The 18,480-nt window shown below is 41.3% G+C and overlaps 1 protein-coding gene across 1 annotated transcript in view; it reads right to left on the reverse strand.

The window, feature by feature from the left end:
- mark4a (MAP/microtubule affinity-regulating kinase 4a) overlaps window positions 1-11,695 on the reverse strand; it is a 36,920-nt gene extending 25,225 nt beyond the window's left edge. Inside the window, exons 1-3 of the mRNA XM_047378926.1 lie at window positions 10,888-11,695; window positions 6,835-7,032; window positions 2,653-2,706 (exon numbers count right to left, since the gene is read on the reverse strand). Coding sequence (XP_047234882.1) covers window positions 2,653-2,706; window positions 6,835-7,032; window positions 10,888-10,941 — 306 coding nt within the window. The 5' untranslated portion in view covers window positions 10,942-11,695. The remainder of the gene's footprint in view (window positions 1-2,652; window positions 2,707-6,834; window positions 7,033-10,887) is intronic.
- Between the last annotated feature and the right edge of the window lie 6,785 nt (window positions 11,696-18,480).

Consider the following 18,480-nt stretch of genomic DNA (forward strand, 5'->3'; position numbering starts at 1 on the left):
GTTTTGCCCGTGGTGGATGTCACATCAAACATTTTTGAAAGTCAATGTAAGCGGACATAAAGATGAAGGTGGAAAGCATTTAGTACATTTGTCAATTACTTACAGCTACATAAGGGAGGTAAAAGGAAAAAAAAAAATATGAGCCCCTTATGGCTAAATGTTGGTGACAGTACAAGAATATAATAAGCCCTGCAGGGCGTCTGCATTCTTTATCTTATTTGGCTCACAATTCCTTTTCAGATTTTACCCAACTGCTTTACATGCAAATACAGGGGTTGGACAATGAAACTGAAACACCTGTCATTTTAGTGTGGGAGGTTTCATGGCTAAATTGGACCAGCCTGGTAGCCAGTCTTCATTGATTGCACATTGCACCAGTAAGAGCAGAGTGTGAAGGTTCAATTAGCAGGGTAAGAGCACAGTTTTGCTCAAAATATTGAAATGCACACAACATTATGGGTGACATACCAGAGTTCAAAAGAGGACAAATTGTTGGTGCACGTCTTGCTGGCACATCTGTGACCAAGACAACAAGTCTTTGTGATGCATCAAGAGCCACGGTATCCAGGGTAATGTCAGCATACCACCAAGAAGGACGAACCACATCCAACAGGATTAACTGTGGATGCAAGGGGAAGCTGTCTGAAAGGGATGTTCGGGTGCTAACCCGGATTGTATCCAAAAAACATAAAACCACGGCTGCCCAAATCACGGCAGAATTAAATGTGCACCTCAACTCGGCCGGGCTGCTATAGCCAAACCTTTGGTCACTCATGCCAATGCCAAACATCGGTTTCAATGGTGCAAGGAGCGCAAATCTTGGGCTGTGGACAATGTGAAACATGTATTGTTCTCTGATGAGTCCACCTTTACTGTTTTCCCCACATCCGGGAGAGTTACGGTGTGGAGAAGCCCCAAAGAAGCGTACCACCCAGACTGTTGCATGCCCAGAGTGAAGCACGGGAGTGGATCAGTGATGGTTTGGGCTGCCATATCATGGCATTCCCTTGGCCCAATACTTGTGCTAGACGGGCGCGTCACTGCCAAGGACTACCGGACCATTCTTGAGGACCATGTGCATCCAATGGTTCAAACATTGTATCCTGAAGGCGGTGCCGTGTATCAGGATGACAATGCACCAATACACACAGCAAGACTGGTGAATGATTGGTTTGATGAACATGAAAGTGAAGTTGAACATCTCCCATGGCCTGCACAGTCACCAGATCTAAATATTATTGAGCCAATTTGGGGTGTTTTGGAGGAGCGAGTCAGGAAACGTTTTCCTCCACCAGTATCACGTAGTGACCTGGCCACTATCCTGCAAGAAGAATGGCTTAAAATCCCTCTGACCACTGTGCAGGACTTGTATATGTCATTCCCAAGACGAATCAGAATCAGAATCAGAATCAGAAAAGCTTTATTGCCAAGTACGTTTTTGGACATACAAGAAATTTGTTTTGGCGTAGTCAGTGCAATACAATACAAATTAAACAGTATAAACATATCTACAATAATTGATGCTGTATTGGCCGCAAAAGGAGGCCCTACACCATACTAATAAATTATTGTGGTCTAAAACCAGGTGTTTCAGTTTCATTGTCCAATCCCTGTACATGAGGTGACTGTGGCACAATTGGTAGGTAGGAAGGAAATATTCTAGGAAGGGTTCTTACACATTTTCAAGTAAAAGTTCCAAACTTTTAAGGGAGGAAGGTCACAAAGAAAAAAATGAAGAAAGGACCAAAGGAAAGACAAAAATCCGACAGATAGACTGACCAAAAGAAAGAACCATTAAAGGAATGAATAATAAGGATATGATAATGGGAGGGAGGAAGAACAGAAGGAAGGAGAAATGACACCAGAAAGAAAGGAAGAACACAAAGCAGGAAGGACAGAAGTATAGTGAATAATGTCTGTTAATACAAAGATTTTCCACACTCTCATTTGATTGTTTTCAGACTTATCCAGAACTGGACAATACTGAAATCTAATTCTAGTATTTTCCAGACTGCTTAGGAACCCTGTACACTGGTCGTCATGTGTGTTGGGTATCCAGTACAGGTCTCTTGCTCGACGTCCTGGTGAATCAGACTACAGAGCAGGAACTTAAATCACCCATTCCTGTCGCAACACGTCTCACCTTTCCACGAAAACAGTGACAGATCCAAACACCTCTACAACACGTCCTTTTTTGTTATCCACAAACACGTGTCTGAGGAAGACATGTTAAGAAGACATGCACACAAATAGAGGAAAGCAGGAGTTGGGTGAGCGCAGTCTCTGGGATGAGTCAGCTCGCTCTCACAGCAGCGATTAGCCAAGAGAGAGACGAGAGACGATATGCGGAGCAGAGGTCTCCTCTTGCTCCCATCCAGGCCCTAGCACCTGCCAAACAGCATTGCGTCCCATGAGCCCTCTCTGCATCTGCATCAGCATCACCTGCTCTCCCTTCCTCCTGCTTCTGAAGGGGGAAACAGCTGAGGAGCACCCCAGACTTCACAAATCTGTTCTTTTCAGCGATAACAACATAACAACACACCGTGGATGCACATCACGAGATAGGGCAGCTTCTATTTCCTTTTCTTGCTCCTGAAGACATGACACACATTCTTGAATTAAAAACTCGGAAATAGAAAGAAGAAAACTGACCTTTTGTAGACTGGTTGGGTTCAACTGGGTTTTGTCAATGATTTTTATTGCAACCTGTAAGAGATGAAGAAGAAGCTTTGACAAGGAAAAGTTAACAAATTCTTGTATAACAGAATAATCACGTAATGTAAATGTAAAGATATTAATGTGAAAAATGAATCAATGCCAGTCATCATTCTGAACATTTTAATGCATTGCTGCTGTGCTTGGGGTCACTGCTATATTAAATAATCCAGTTTAAACCAAGTTTCAGATGAAGGACAGACGGCCTCACGTTTGACTCCAGAACACTTTGGGATACAGTTCCTTGTAAAAGTTTTTATGCACCTTGATCTTTTCTATATTTTCCTACGTTACAACCTCAAACCTCTATATGATTTTATGTGTCAGACTAACAGTGAAGTGGAAGGAAAATGACACATGGTTTTCAAATGTTTTTACAATTGAAATATGTATAGTGAGCTGTGCACTTGTATTTATCCCTCTGACTCAAGTCATTTGTGGTATGCATCTAGAGACCAAATTTTTGTCCGTTTTATTTTCGCCAAATAACTCATTTGGATTTAGGTCTGAACCTTGACTGTCCCCTGTAGCCCTGGCTTTGTGTTTAGGCTTGTTGTCCTGCTGAAAGGTGAAAGTCTCAAGTCTTCTGCAGCTCCCAACAAGTTTCCTTCCAGGATTGTCTTGTATTTAGTTAAGCTTCATCCATATTTGCATGTAATCTGATCCAGAATTCCCTGTCCCTACTAAAGAAAAACAACCCAACAGCATTTTGCTGCCACCACCATTTTCAGGGTCACGGGCAGTGTTAGTTTTCCCCCACAGAATGTTTTGTATAAGCACCATCTTCCAACTGTCTGCTGTGTCCCCTCCATGTCTTGTGAGAAACAGGACTTCATTTGACTTTCTCTCAACAATGGCTTTTTTTTGCTGCTCTTCCAGAGGAGCAGAATTTGTGGAGCGAACAATAATCAGTTGTCCTGTCAACGGAATCTTCTACCTGAGCAGTGGATCTCTGCGGCTCCTTCAGAGTTACCATGTGCATTCTGGCTGCTTCTGTGATTAATGCTCTATTTGGTTAGCCTGCCAGTTTAGGTGGACAGCCATGTCTTGGTAGGGTTTCAGTTGTCCCATACTTTCAGATGATGAATTGAGCAGAGTTCTGTGAGATGTTCAGTCACCGACCTGTCTGCTGTGTTCCCTGGTCTTCATGATGATGTTTGTTCCCTAATGTTCTCTAACAAACATCTAAGGCCAGAAACAGAACAGCTGCCTTATTCTGAGATACAATTACACACAGCTGGACTCCATTTACTAATTAGGTGATTTCTGAAGGGAACTTGTTTCATTGGTCTTTATTTAGATGTATCAAAGTAAAGTAGGCTGAATACAAAAGCATGCCACACTTTTGTGATTTTCATTTGCAAAACATTTTTAAAAACCAAGTATCATTTTCCTTCCATTGCACAATTATCCACTACCATGTGTTGGTCTATCAAACAAAATCCCATTGAAATACACTGAAGTTTGTGGTTGTAACGTGACAAAATGTGAAATACTTCAAGGGCAATGAATAGTTGTGCAAGGCACTGTGGACGAGTTCAATTTCCTGGTCAGGTCCTGTAACTGCAAAACAAATCATCAGCCCTCCACCACCATGCCTGACAGTTCACCATCTCATGAAGCCATACTCTTTTTAGAGAGAAAAGCCTATCACCTTCTAGCATCTAAACAAGTCATACATATTTAACATTTAACAACCGAGGAATGAAAGAATTGGAATTTAAGCTCCTGCGGTTTACGGCTATTCTGGAGCATCAAATGGAGTTACTTCTGGGTAAATTTGCTGGAACATTCACTCCTAAGAAGATTGGCAACTGTCTTGAATGTTTTCCACTTCGTGACAAATCTTTCCCACTGTATCGTGATGGACTCTAATTTGACCTGAAAACACCATTTAAACCCAAGAAACTCTAACCCAAAAAGATTTCCGAATTCATGTGAATGTGGATCCTGTTCTGACCACAAATCCCCCACAAACTAGCTGACCTGGGTACAGGGGATTGCTGGACTGAAACAGACCAGGGCAGTTACTTTTACATCCATGGACAAAAAGCAATTTACATTTTAAAGGAAGAAGGGGGGCAACTAAACTAAACAATCGACACACAATAGAGAGGCTCATTTATAAAAATACTTTTGAGAAACTATACTTTAAAAATATATAAAAAAAAGTTAACCTGCAAAATAATTATGATAATAATGAATAATATATAGAGAAATAAATGAAAACTGACAATCCTTTCATCTTGTCTGTTGAATCATGGAATTTATTATTTGTGCATTTTAACATTTCTTTTTTTATTGCATTTATTTTGCTGTATTTTTGTATTTATTTTTAACACTTTTTTCAGCTCATCAATGGCTTCCAGCTGATGCAGTATTTGCCCTGCCATCACATTAGGGGGGTGCCCCACCCTTCCTCCCAACAGCCTCCCCCTACTTCCCTTGAAGGTCAGGTTCATTTTATTTTCTATTTAGCCCAGATCACAGCAGAAGTCATTTAATGTTGGCTGTATGAAAGCTCAGCTGTATAACATGTCCTCTTATTCCACAAACTAAATATTCTTACTTTGTATTTTTTGTCATTTCTGTTTCTATTACAGTTCTCCTATTTTCTCTGTACCATATGTCGTATGGGTTAAAGTCTCCTTATTAAGATGTCCGAGAAGCTGCAGCAGTGGGCACGATACCCCTCCCTTCCCTGTTTAGGGCTCTACTAGTCAACTATACGTGGGATTTGTTTAAATGAAAGACAGTTGGCCAGAAAACTATGGCACGGAGACTAAAGGAGAACCAACCATTACAGTTATTAAGGTAATACTTTTACAGTTGACATGGTAAGAGTAGCAGGTCTGTTAAGCAGCCTAGTGCAGGCTAGCTATCCGAGTTCATAGCCCAGCTAATATCAGCAGGTTAGACTCACACATTTGAAACAGACAAGAAGTGAAAACATTCTGCTTAATTCTACTAAATTCAGCAAGTGTTCTATGTTTGGTTCAGTTTTCCAATGCTGTGTACATTGGCTATGAACTAATCTTTAAAGATTATATGCTGTTTTAGCTGACAGTTACTTCTAATTAATCTCATTGCTTGTGACTAAATTGGAATTTAATCCTTCAATTCTCCAAATAAAAACAGGGGACTCACCGGTTTTCTCTAACTCTCTATCCATGTCTTAAAATCTAAATCATATATAAGAGACAACAATATTGTAGCTGTAATAGTGTAATATCTTAACAGCAGTAAGGTAACAATGGTTGCTTCTAAATAAAAGCAATCAGATCATTTTAGTTTAAAATTTCTGTGTTAATACCATGAATGGTTTAATTTATTCAGTTAATTAGTGCTAATTAGTGTGAAGTGTTGTGCCAATCCACAAAACCCCATCTTAAGGCAGTTTAAAAAAAAGTTAATCTCTATATGGTCAAACAATGCAGTCAAGTTCAGTTTATTATTTAAATTGGTTGAAAGGTTTTCTATCTAAGGAAACCCTTAGCAGACTGCATGGATACACTATCTTGTAGCATTTACTCCCTCTGGATGAGCATGTCACGACAGTGGAGAGGAAAACTCCCCTTTAACAGGAAGAACCAGCAGAACCAAGACTTGACTCAGTGTGAGTAGCAATCTCACACAGAAGACCTGATCCAACAGTACCTTCTATTTAAAAGAAAAGCAAGTTATAAGTCTTCCTCTTGGTTTTGGGAATGCTCTGTCATATATGAGAGGACAGCAGACCCAGCCACCATGAGCACTGTGATTATTTCATGTATTTTGGAGTTGTTCTGCCATATCCCCTAGCCGTAAACTTAGCGAAAACACTATAAAGATACTTTCTCAACAGTTAAAAAAGAAAAAAATAATGTCAGTTAAATTTGAGTGTGTTTATTCCACACTGACTAGAATATCTGCAGTTAACCAGCACTAGAATCTCTAAAAAAAGGAGTGGTGTGAAATTATTGTCCAAATCCTCAGGATGTGAAACAAAAGAAAAAGCCCTTGCGCTGGGCACTACTGGAGTGATACTTTCCCTCGGCCAGGAAACATTTCTATCAACAACATACTCAGCCCATTCATCCTTTTCCTGCCACCCAGGGTGTCTGCTGCCCCATGGCTCACCTCTCTGCCTGTGAGGATGTGGCGGGCCAGCTTGACTTTGGCAAAGTTTCCCTTGCCGATGGTCTTGAGCAGACGGTAGTTGCCGATGTGCGGCTGCTCATCGGACCAGGAGGCGATGGAATTCCTGCACCGGGCACCCAAAGAGCGGCTGGACTGGCTCGTGGCCTTGTCTGAGCGGCTGGCACCAAGCGGCACATGCTGCAAGAAAAGAGGAGAGAGTTAGAGAGTGGCGAGAGGATCCTCCTAGCACCAGTATGACACACTGCAGCAGCATCAGGAAGATGGGGAAATTTACCCTTAAACATATACTGAACTCGATCAACAAAACCTATTTTGTTAAAATAATATTTAATTAAGTACTAGGAGGTTTGGTGGGAGAAATGCTGTCATTTTAGGGTTTTTTGTCCATTCTGGAGTTGATTATACCTATTTAGATGAAGACCGACTGGAATTTTCCCATTTTTAGTAAACATTTGACCAACATTTGACCAATATTTAGGATTTTAAAACCAATACATACAAAATGAAACATTTAAGACTACGGAGTATTCTTAGAAGAGTATTTAACATGATTAGCGCAGATAGCCTTATTAACTGTAAACAGTGTTTTCTCTACAAAATGTAGATCCTTACTTTTTAACTATGAGTTTTCCATAAGATCAACATTTCCAACTCCACTATGCTCCATCACAGACATGGTTTGACAGCTCCATAAGGATAAAACAGAGCAACTTTACCATACTTTGTTCAGCCTCCCTGTTTTTGCTGAATACTTTGTTGTCTCGGAGTCTGAAGGGACTGCAGGCATGTCTCAACATGTTGTAGAAAAACAGCTTTTTTTAAACAGCTTGAGAGTAAACCTTGGCAGTAGAGGGAATATATGAATCCTTTCCCTCAGTAGCATTGTCCACACTGATTCAGTACCACACCTAAGTGTTCATAGCACTTAGGTGTGGTACTGATAAATAAATTACATTTTTGCGTTTCTGAACAGCCGGTGGAGCTGATAATCAAGCAGACTGTCACTTGGTGCATGTTTTAGTGATTACCATATTATAAAATCATACGTATAAGCTGATTCACAAGAAAATCCGTTTTCCAAAACATATTGTATGAGCATACACACCATTTGTGCACACAGCCAAACTAACATCTGAAGGCCCACTGGGCAGACTGGCAGAGGTTCAGGGTTCAAGGAGAAAAAACTAAACTGTTTTCCAGACAGCTACATTGACTTACAGATGTTTGAACACAATGAAAAAAATATAGGAGCATCTGAAATTGTTGTTTTTGCTAAACAGATGCCCGGATAAGGCTTTAGGGGTAAGCTGGGAAAGTTAAATGTTTGGTGGGTACATTCCACCAGATGTTCAGCTCATAAAGACAAAAACAAGTGAAGCTGAACGGAGCTTCGTGTGACTACATGCTCCTTGTTTGTGGGTAAACAGCTGCTGTCCAGCACATGGGCATATTTTCTACTTTAGCTTCTGCATTGTCTTCTTCTGGGGTCTGCCACTTCATTCCACACCCTGTTGTTTACCCTGTTTCTGAGGACCGAGGTGCTACTGTTGCTGCTGAGTGCAGAGGTCCCATTGTTTTGTCTCTTGATTGTTGACTAAATCAGATAATTGTTGTGCAGTGCTGATAATAAGAAACTGAGTCACATTTTTTATATTGAAGTGTGTGTGGGAGGGGAGTTAAAATTATACTTCTGATTTTTTGGTATGAAGTAGTTATCAGCAGTTGGTACATTTCCTGCAGTAAAGAGAAGTTTTATCAAAGTGAGCTTGCAGAAGAAGATACAGCCTCTTGCAGGAGGAAGCCTAACACTAGACTAGCACAGACTAAACTGTTAGCCTTGCAGTTGCAACCCAGAAAAACGTGGAGGATTACCTTGTTGTAGTGCTCTGTGGCTAGGCTAAATGTTACCATTACCACAAGCCAATAACAATGAATTTCTCTACATTTTGTCCATTTTAACACTGTATGGATACGTTCACTGATGTGTGCCACTGATTTAATGAGATAGTCAGAAGTACAAACAGTTTATAACTGTAGCTTACACTCAGTCTATCCGTATGGCTGCTATATTGGATTTTGATGTCAGGGTAAATAATATTTGGCTGCAGATTCAACACAATTCCAAGGCCTCTTAGTCCAAAGCACATCAGGTTCATGCTTGCAAATAAGGCAATAAACAATATATAATTTTATGTCTAATCAATGTAGTTTGTGTTTTAGGTAAGGGGTCATGGTTATTAAAGCAACAACTGCAGTCAGATGCTTTCAGAGTGAGAGTTCCACCTGCAGAGGTTGCTGCCATTATTTCTTGTTGCCTATTAAAAATTAAACCCACCAAGAGACCTCTGACTTTCCAAATCTGAACTTTAACTTCAGATTGTGTTTCAGTTTGTTTCTATGGACCTGGAACCGGGACATTCTGACTTCCAAGTGGCTGAAGAAAAGAAGGATAAATGGTTTCTCACCAGGATATCATTGCAGTTTTTGTGTCCTTGTGTGTCCGTGAGGGATATAAATTATCCAAATGGGGAGACCAGCAGATGATCCCAAATATGGCGCCACCCTATGAAGCGGAGTATTATGGCCACTTTTGGACGCTGGCACAAAAGATATGCAATTCTCCATACAAACATAGACACTGTTCAATGGAGCCAAAAGCTACAAAGTAACCAACCATCTAACACAAAGGTGTTAGATGAGTATTACAGTAAGTTGATACAAGTTTTGACTTTGAGTTATTTTATTCAGCTGAAAAGCTTTCAGTCAGAGCCCAAGTTGCACTTGCAATCTCTCTTTCTTCAAACTCTGTTTGATATAACTTTTGTCTTCCACAGGTAAGATGCTGATTACTAATAACTACCTCACTTCAACACAACATCTGAATTCTTAAACAATGGGCAATATTAGCAGAGATAAACCCTAAAATATGGAACAAAAATGGGCAAGACAATACTGTCACCCATGGAGCAGGTGCAAAGTAGTCAATAAGATGAAAGAGTAAATTCAGGAAGCTTGGTGGTACTGTCTGCATATGCCAACACTGTGATCCCAGAGGCTGCAGTTACACAATAACAAGCCCACAGCCTCATGTCCCACCTTCAGACCTGGTACTTCTATTCCTGCTCCCACCTCCCTACCTACAGCACAGCGTGGGGAAATGGAGAGCAGCAGAGTTAACAGTGCAGACCAAGCGTCACCTGAGCATTAATAGCAACGCACAAACGTTATCCGCTCAATTCACTCATCTGTCACAATGGCTTAATTATACTGAAGGATGACAGCAGCTTCAGATCTGTTCAAAAGAAGGGGTCAGATAGATAGATAGATAGATAGATAGATAGATAGATAGATAGATAGATAGATAGATAGATAGATAGATAGATAGATAGATAGATAGACAGAAATAATGGACGACGACGTTTTGTTCTCCTAGTTTCTCCTAGGCCTCTCCTCTGTTCCCCTGTGCAGAATGTATGGCCTGTCTGACACCCACTGGCTGTAGGGCTGGGCGCTTGGTAGGCTGCGCAGCGACGGACTGCACATCATTTTACGCAGTAATCCCCTCCACTTCGCACTAACAACTTCACATATTCTCTATGCGTTTATCTGGGCCTCCTGCAATCGTCCCACCCATCCGATTTTTGGCGAACACACACACACACACGACCACCAGCATACACACATAGAGAGAAAAGGAAAGGGTTATAATGTGACATGACTATCTCTCCACAGCGGTACACAGAGAGGGGGCGGCCGGCTTTCTGCGTATATTCGCTGAGCGATATCGACTCGGGCTGCCATCAGCTCTTCTTTCCCTGCACACATTCAAGGTTAGCACATCCTGGGCCCCTTGATCTATACAGAACGAGAAGAAACACCACCGTGCATGCCCCCTCCTCATCCTCATGCAACCTCCCCCCATTCACCGTGGCAAAAAAGCACAGAATGCCAAAGGCCAAACAGCAGATCTGTGCTCGTAGATGCAACATCTATCATCTGTATGCACACAACAAAAACAGTGGTTGCACTTACATGATCTCCTGTGCTCCTGTCGTTTCCAGACTGTAATGCAGATCGAGACGACATGTTTTCCTTCTCCCCCTATCTTTCCTCCCCCTGAGCAACGATTGCAGTGTTTGAGTGGATGGTGTTCACAGCATCCACAGACAGAATGACATCCGCAGAAACGAGGCCCACCGTCCCGAATCAATCTGCCAGCTCTCCGAGCGACCGAGCCGAGCTCCAGAGGAGACCTCTGCCTGTCATGGCAGCGATGGATATGTGGAGGAGACGGAGAGAGGTGGGGGGTGTCCTCAAACAAGCTGCATCCTCCACCATGCACCTTGCAAAGATAGATTGTCTTTTTAAACGTATGAATGTGCGGTCGATCAGCAACGCAGCGCACGCTCAGTGCGGAATCCCCGCATGCAGGGAGAAGACGAAGCGATGCTAAAATGCGGCGATGTTTGGCCAGAGCCCAGCGTCTCTGTGGCGACTCTCCACCCCTTGCCTCATTTCGCCACACAAAACAAACGCGGCTCCGCCTGGACCGCTGTCCTCCCGCCCTGTCATAACAGCGACCGACAGAACGCTTCGCCCGGTCCCCGCGACGCCAGCGCGACCGCTGCAGAGAGGGGAACACAGGGTGCAGCGAAGGAGAAAGGGCCCAAAATGTTCCCAGTTCTCTATTCCAGCTCGATCAGATGCGCACAGATCCGTCAGGGCAGAAGCAACGGGCACACAGAGAACCTCCGGTCCAAGGTTGAGAAGTAAAACACTACCCCACGGCACAGAATACCAGTTTACCCGTGATACCCACAGTGGGAGTTTATGCGCTAAACTGTACCATTTTTATTCTAGGAGACATGTGAAAATAACCACACTCATGATTATTATTAGTATTATTAGTATTATACATATCTTATTATTGGTATATGGTTAGTCTAATGCTCTGGTGATGGACTTTTTTTTTCTTACATTGTCATTTTACTGTAAATATGTTATATTATTACTTTTTAAACATATCTTTATGAACTCACTTTATAATTTACACCACGTAACAAATTCAAGCTCCACAGCTCACTCCTGTCTCGCAAAAAGAAGTCCATCATCCAGCGCTTTATTTTGGAAATCAGATCTGTTGACTTCCTGTTCCAACCTGCTTATCACACATTACTTGATGCAGCTGAGATGCGCCACATCAGAGGCTGGCAGGGCCAGGACAACAACACCCACTGCAAGTTTTATCAGCTTGCGTTGGTTCACTTTAATTAATTCAAAGTCTCCAAAAATCTCCATCGAGCAGAGATTTAGCAGGCAGGCCTGAGTTTCCGGCAGCTTCCTCTGTTTTTCTAACACCAGCTGTTCATGACAGGTGGCATGGCACTGGCCTGCATAAGGAGAGGACTGGTCTCTGTGTGTGCCAAGGCACATCCCTTTGTTAGAGCGAATCATTTAAAACGACACATCTAAAGCACAAACCTGAATATGAACCAGAATATTTAGTATTGGAATCATTTCTCTACAACTGTATGTAATTCCCCTGAATTACAAGGAAAATGCTTGGTAGGAGGCATAAAATAGAATAAATTAACTCATATACTCTTCATATGCAGATTCCTTCAATTCCGTCATACCAGCTTTCTTAATTAGACTACAGTGGACTGTTATTACTTAGTTCAACTTCAGTACCAGTAAAAGCAATATATTATTAGCACCTGAAAAAGTGGATTAAAGCTGTTTTGTACCAGTGACTCAGCTTCCCTATTTAGAATTCAGACTATCAATATTATCATCTTCTTTTAGCATAAGATGCTTTATTATTAAGAGTGGCTTGGAACCAATTTCTACCAGTAAACTTGGAAGGATTATTAATTATTATTACTCCCAAAGATTATAAGTGTCCTTTGATTTGTTTTTCTGTGTCTGTATCTGTGTTTATTTTCTTTGTGATTGTATTGTAGTTGTTCTTCCTCATGTACAGCGCTTTGAATGTCTTGTTACTGAAAAGCGCTATATAAACAAACTTACCTTACCTTACAAAATGTGTTGACAATAACCGTGAACTGCAGATCTATTTACAATGTATAAATGGTCTATATGGCAAAAATAAAGAGATATCTAATATCCCAAATATCATGTCCTGTTTTACCTCAGACATGAAAGGATAACAATGATCACTGAAATATATATCAGAGAAAGTAAAAATGGAAATGACATTTCAAAAATGTTCCTGGATTTCATGCATAACCATTTCTAACCTTTAAAACTGTTACACCCAGAGCAGGAATGAACAAGAGAGGTAGCCATTGCACCCGTTTGTCCCAGACGCCACTGATTCCTACAGGTATGTCAGTGGTACACACTATAGTTCCTGCCTCATGATTGCCAAATCTGAGCAGTGTCTATAATGGTGGAGGACACTGCGGGGACATGGCATGAATTGTTGCTCTTCCTGTCTTAGCATTCCACAGGTTAGAGGCAGTCTCACCAGTCTGTATTCGAATGCATGCAGTCAAGTCAGTTACATAAACTTCCAATCATGACCATGACATTTAATACCGTCCATGTTTGTCATTTCCATGACAGTTTGCAGAATATATGGAGGAAGAGCTGGAATGCTGACAGAATGGCAGATGCTTTGGAAGTTGTTGTTTTTGCAGCTCCAGAGCATCTTCCACTCTTATCCTGCCTGCAAGTTGTCATGGAGATAAGGACTTACTGATGGCATTGTTTTGGAACAAAATAGTCCCCCTTACTACCTTCTCATCTTCTTCAGAATCATTTTCATCAAAGGGGGCTTTAATCAGAGTATTTCTTCATGTTTTCTTGCATTGACAGATCCTCCTCTGAGTCACTCTGGGTTTCCTCACCTTAGAAGATCAGAAGAGCCTCTTGTGTAATAAAATTTGCTGCCACAACCTGAGTAACTGAAATGGCAGCTCAGGTGCCTTTATCATCCTGGAAGGTTTCAGAAAGGTCATCAGATTACAGATTACAAGTGTGGAACTTGTTGGCTGCAACTTGAAGAAATATTCTGGTTGGAGTATATCTTTGTGTGTGTGTCACACATACAGTATGAGATTACTCTTATGCAGTTTTACAGGTTCACTTTATTAATGTTCCCCCATGACCTTTCAAAGCCTAGCAGTGAGAACACTGACAGATTCCCTAAAGCCATAATTTTCCTTTATTCGGCCCAAATCTCTGGATCTAAATTCCAAATACAAGTCAAAGGGTGCCAGCACCAGCCTCAGGGTAACAAAATTTGTAAAACCTGTCCGAAAGTATAATATGTTAATATATATTTTTTGCTGGTAAAGGACAAATAGGCAAGATTTGACCTTAACCGCACGTAAGGCTTAATTGAGCCTAAGAGCAACCTAAACTATTTGTCAACCCCTAAAAGGTGCATATAATTGACAGCAATGTTTCTCATTCACTTCTCTTGTTCTGGAGGATTATGATCAAAAGATCATCAGAACTGGAGACAGGAGAGGATGTCAGAATTCAGTATAAAAAGCACAACTATTACTCAGGTAAAACAAATTTCAGAAGAACATGTTCCGGTTGGTTAGAAAAGAACACAATTTCAAACAGTATATGAGAACCACTGGAGTTTGAAAGTTTAGCCCCTTTCCCATCATAGTTCTACAATAAACACACAACCACAGCTCCTCAAATTACAGATCACTTTAGTCATGTGCATCATACAGATTGATCCAACAAGGCAACATGCTTTCAGAACATGCAACTGGGACTGCAGAACCAAGGGGGTGTGATGTGTAACTACGAAGCATTAATTTGAGCAGTATGCCTAAAATCTCCACTATACCCAATAATATCCAGGGTATGACCCTCACATTGTTTATTGAAATGCATTCAGTGACTCGAATCCAAGCTAAGTTGTTATGTGCCAGCCTCAAGGTGTTATCTTCTGCATCAGATTCAGCTAAACAATATATCTCGGCCTTGATAGATGCTAAGGGTCACAGTGATCTGCAGTTCTACTTGCACATGCAAACTGTGCTGCTGGAGTTTTTGCTGTTTACTATCATATCACCATGTCACAACATCATACGCATCCTGTAATGCCATCCGGCCATTTCAGTTCATGGTTTGTTACGTGTCGGTAACATTTTCCAAGGTGTAACAGTGGTGGGTCAACTTTAACTCCTGATTCCATATTCAGACCTTTGAGCTCATGACAAGCTATAAAGACTATGGATCACAGACTGGAAGTGCGATGTAAAACAGAGTTATTATTAAATTAACAAATGCTCCATGGGGTTATTTTTGCAAGGAGCATCCCTGTGTCATGAAGGGGTAATAATGTAAACTCTTACAGAGACACAAGTGATGACACTCTTTCATGGTTTAAGGTTTAAAGTTCTTTCTTAGAGCGTATGAGCTCTAAGCCATTAGCATTCATATGTATGTATGTTTCTGTATGTAAAAGCCATCAGACCATTGAAACATTCAACTGTGCTGGGCTCTTTGCTTCAAAGCTGAACCAATGCACAAATGAACACAACATATAAGTGAAATGAACTCCGTCAGTTGGGTGCCTGGCCACAGCCTTAGTCTCATGTCAAGGCGCTCCATCATATAGTCAGAGTATGATGGAGCCTGAACCAATACTCCTCCAAAGGTTTTAGCTGAAGTGGCATCTGGTCAGGAAGCCTCCTGGATACCTCTCTTTTGAGATTTTCCACTCAGAGGAGACTCCAGGGTGGAAGTAGAATTTGCTGGAGCGACTTTGTATCCTTTCTTGCTGCAGAACATCTTGAAATAAGAATCAGAAAGTGTCACTGAGTGGAAGGAAGAATTTCCCAACTGGACCTCTTGCAAAGACAATATATGGATGGAATATATATTGGTAAAAACAGCTATTTTTTTGTGTTATTAGATATTCGTAATATAAATAGAAGGTGTTGGAAATTAGTTTCTTAGCTAGAAGCATTTTTTAAAATTAAATCTGGATTTTATTTTTGGGAAGTGAATTGGAACTTTTTACTTTGTTGATTTAATTCGTTGAACCTCAGGAGTGCATGGTCATGAATTAATGTAAAATGTCCGTGAAGCTCTGCTAGGTCATGCTGGTGCTCAGATTTTCATTCATGTAGTTATTTGATGATAATGTTCACATGCTGATAATTTACAAGTGTATACGCAGGTCAATCTCAGGTCAGTTAATTCAATTTTAAACTGTTAATGGTGTGAAATAGAAAGAACAGCAATGGGTTCTCCAAAGATCCCATAATTTATTAAGTTTCAGATAAAAGAAACTTAATGAATTTAATGTAGCATCTACTGACAGCTACAGAGTCCAGGACTAGAAGTGAGATTCCAAAACTCGTTGACAGTAGAGGGCAGGCATAAACCATGAACAACAGCAAGATCTTTTGAAATTTAAAATGGACTCTGTGTTTCAGTTCAAAAATACCTGATCATCGCTTCTTTAATAAATAAATAAATAAATGAATCCTTCCATTGTCCATTTAGATGCTGATGTTTTTCAATTCAATTCATTTAAAAAATACTTTATTCATTGCAAAGGGAAATTAAATGTTGTTGTAGCTCATATTATGCAGGTTTCTTCAAAGATCCGTTGTAGATGCTGATGCTGTGGACAGGAAGGATCTCCTGTAGTGGTCTGTCTTACAGCAGATCTGAAGAAGCCTCTGATTGAAGAGACTCTGTTGTTCAACAGTCTCATGAAGAGGATGCTCAGGGTTCTCCATAATGTTCTTCATTTTATTAGGAATCCTTCTTTGTACAATAATCTCCAGAGGTTCCAGAGGAGTCCCCAGAACAGAGCCAGCCTTCTTTATCATCTTGTTGAGCTTTTTCAAGCCCCTGGTTCTGATGCTGCAGCACAAGCAGATGATGGCAGAAGAGATCACACTCTCCACAACAGACTTATAGAAGATATGCAGAATCGTCCTGCAAAGACTGAATGACCTAAGCCTTCCCAAGAAGTACAGTCTGCTCTGTACCTTCTTGTAGACAGGTTCACAGTTGCATCTCCAGTCCAATGTGTTGTCCAGGTGAACACCGAAGTATTTATACTCCTCCACCACCTCCACTTCTTCTCCCATGATGGAAATAGTGTTTGACCTATTTCTGTTTCTCTTAAAATCTACAATTATCTCCTTTGTTTTATTCATGTTCAAGATGAGATGATTTTTCCACACTATGCCACAAAGCGGTCCACCACATTCCTGTACTCAGCTTCTTGTCCATCTCTGATCCACCCCACGACTGCAGAATCATCCGAGTATTTCTGCAGATGACAGGAGTCTGTCTTGTACTGGAAGTCTGAGGTCTACAGAGTGAAAAGGAATGGTGAGAATACAGTCCCCTGTGGTGCTCCTGTTCTGCTGACTACCTGGTTAGACACACAACCCTTCAGTCTCACAAACTGTGGTCTGTTTGTCAGCTAGTCTTTGATCCAGGAGATTGTTGAGTCTTCTGGAGTTTCTGACAAAGCACATCAGTTTAATTGTGTTAAATACACTGGAGAAATCAGAGAACATGATCCTCATAGTGCTGCTGGCTTTGTCCAGATGACATTTGGTTTGTTGAAGCAGGTGTTTGATGGCATCTTCAACTCCACAGCAAGTAGCAAACTGAAGGGGGTCCTGCTAGTTCATTGTTTGCACACTTAGGTGGGCCAACAGGAGTCTCTCTAGGACCTTCATGGTGTGGGATGTCAGTCATTGCGGACTGATGGGTGAGTTTTCTTTGGTACGGGAACAAGACAGGAAGTCTTCCATAACACTGGAACCCTCTTCTGGGCCAGGCTAAGATTGAAGAGGTGCTGCAGAATCCCACAGAGCTGCTCTGCACAGTCCTTCGGGACTCTAGGGCTGACACAATCTGGACCTGCAGCCTTATTCCAGTTCAGTATTCGCAGTTGTCGCAAATCCAATATTTTGTTTTCTCTGGTTGAGCAGCTGACAAACTGTTGAAACACTGGAAGTGTGGCAGAGAGTGAAGCATGGTTAAAATCACTAGATATTACCACAAATGCATTGGGGTGTTGTGTCTGTAGCTTAGCAAAAACTGAGCTGATGCCCTCACATACAGTGTCAGCAACAGCTAAAGGTGGAATGGAAATTGTTGCCAAAATTACACTGGTGAACTATCTGGGTAAATAATATGGATGAAAACGTACTGCTAACAGTTCAATATCTGGACTGCAGAGACGAGTAACATGTCCTGGATTATATCATCTGTTGTTCACAAGTACTGCTAGTCCACCTCCTTTACGTTTGCCGCTCCTCTTTAAATCTCTGTTTGCTCGAATGGTCAAATAGCCTGTCAGAGAGACGCTGGAGTCTGGAATATGATCCTGCAGCCATGTTTAAAACACATAATACTGCATTCCTGATACTCTAGCTGGGTCCTTTGCAGGGCTTGGAGTTCATCCAACTTGTTTCCCAAACATCTCACATTTTCCATCATAATCAGTAGAAGAGATGGTTTGAACTTCCTCCTTCTCTCTCTTCTCTTTGCTCCTGCTCTGCATCCACAGCATCTTCTTTTCATCTCATCAGGGATTTGGGGTTGTAGTTTAAGTATTATTTGAGCTTTTGAGATAATAATTAGCTGCTCCTGGTT

Source organism: Girardinichthys multiradiatus, chromosome 11 (assembly GCF_021462225.1).
Source record: "Girardinichthys multiradiatus isolate DD_20200921_A chromosome 11, DD_fGirMul_XY1, whole genome shotgun sequence".
Lineage (NCBI taxonomy): Eukaryota > Metazoa > Chordata > Actinopteri > Cyprinodontiformes > Goodeidae > Girardinichthys > Girardinichthys multiradiatus.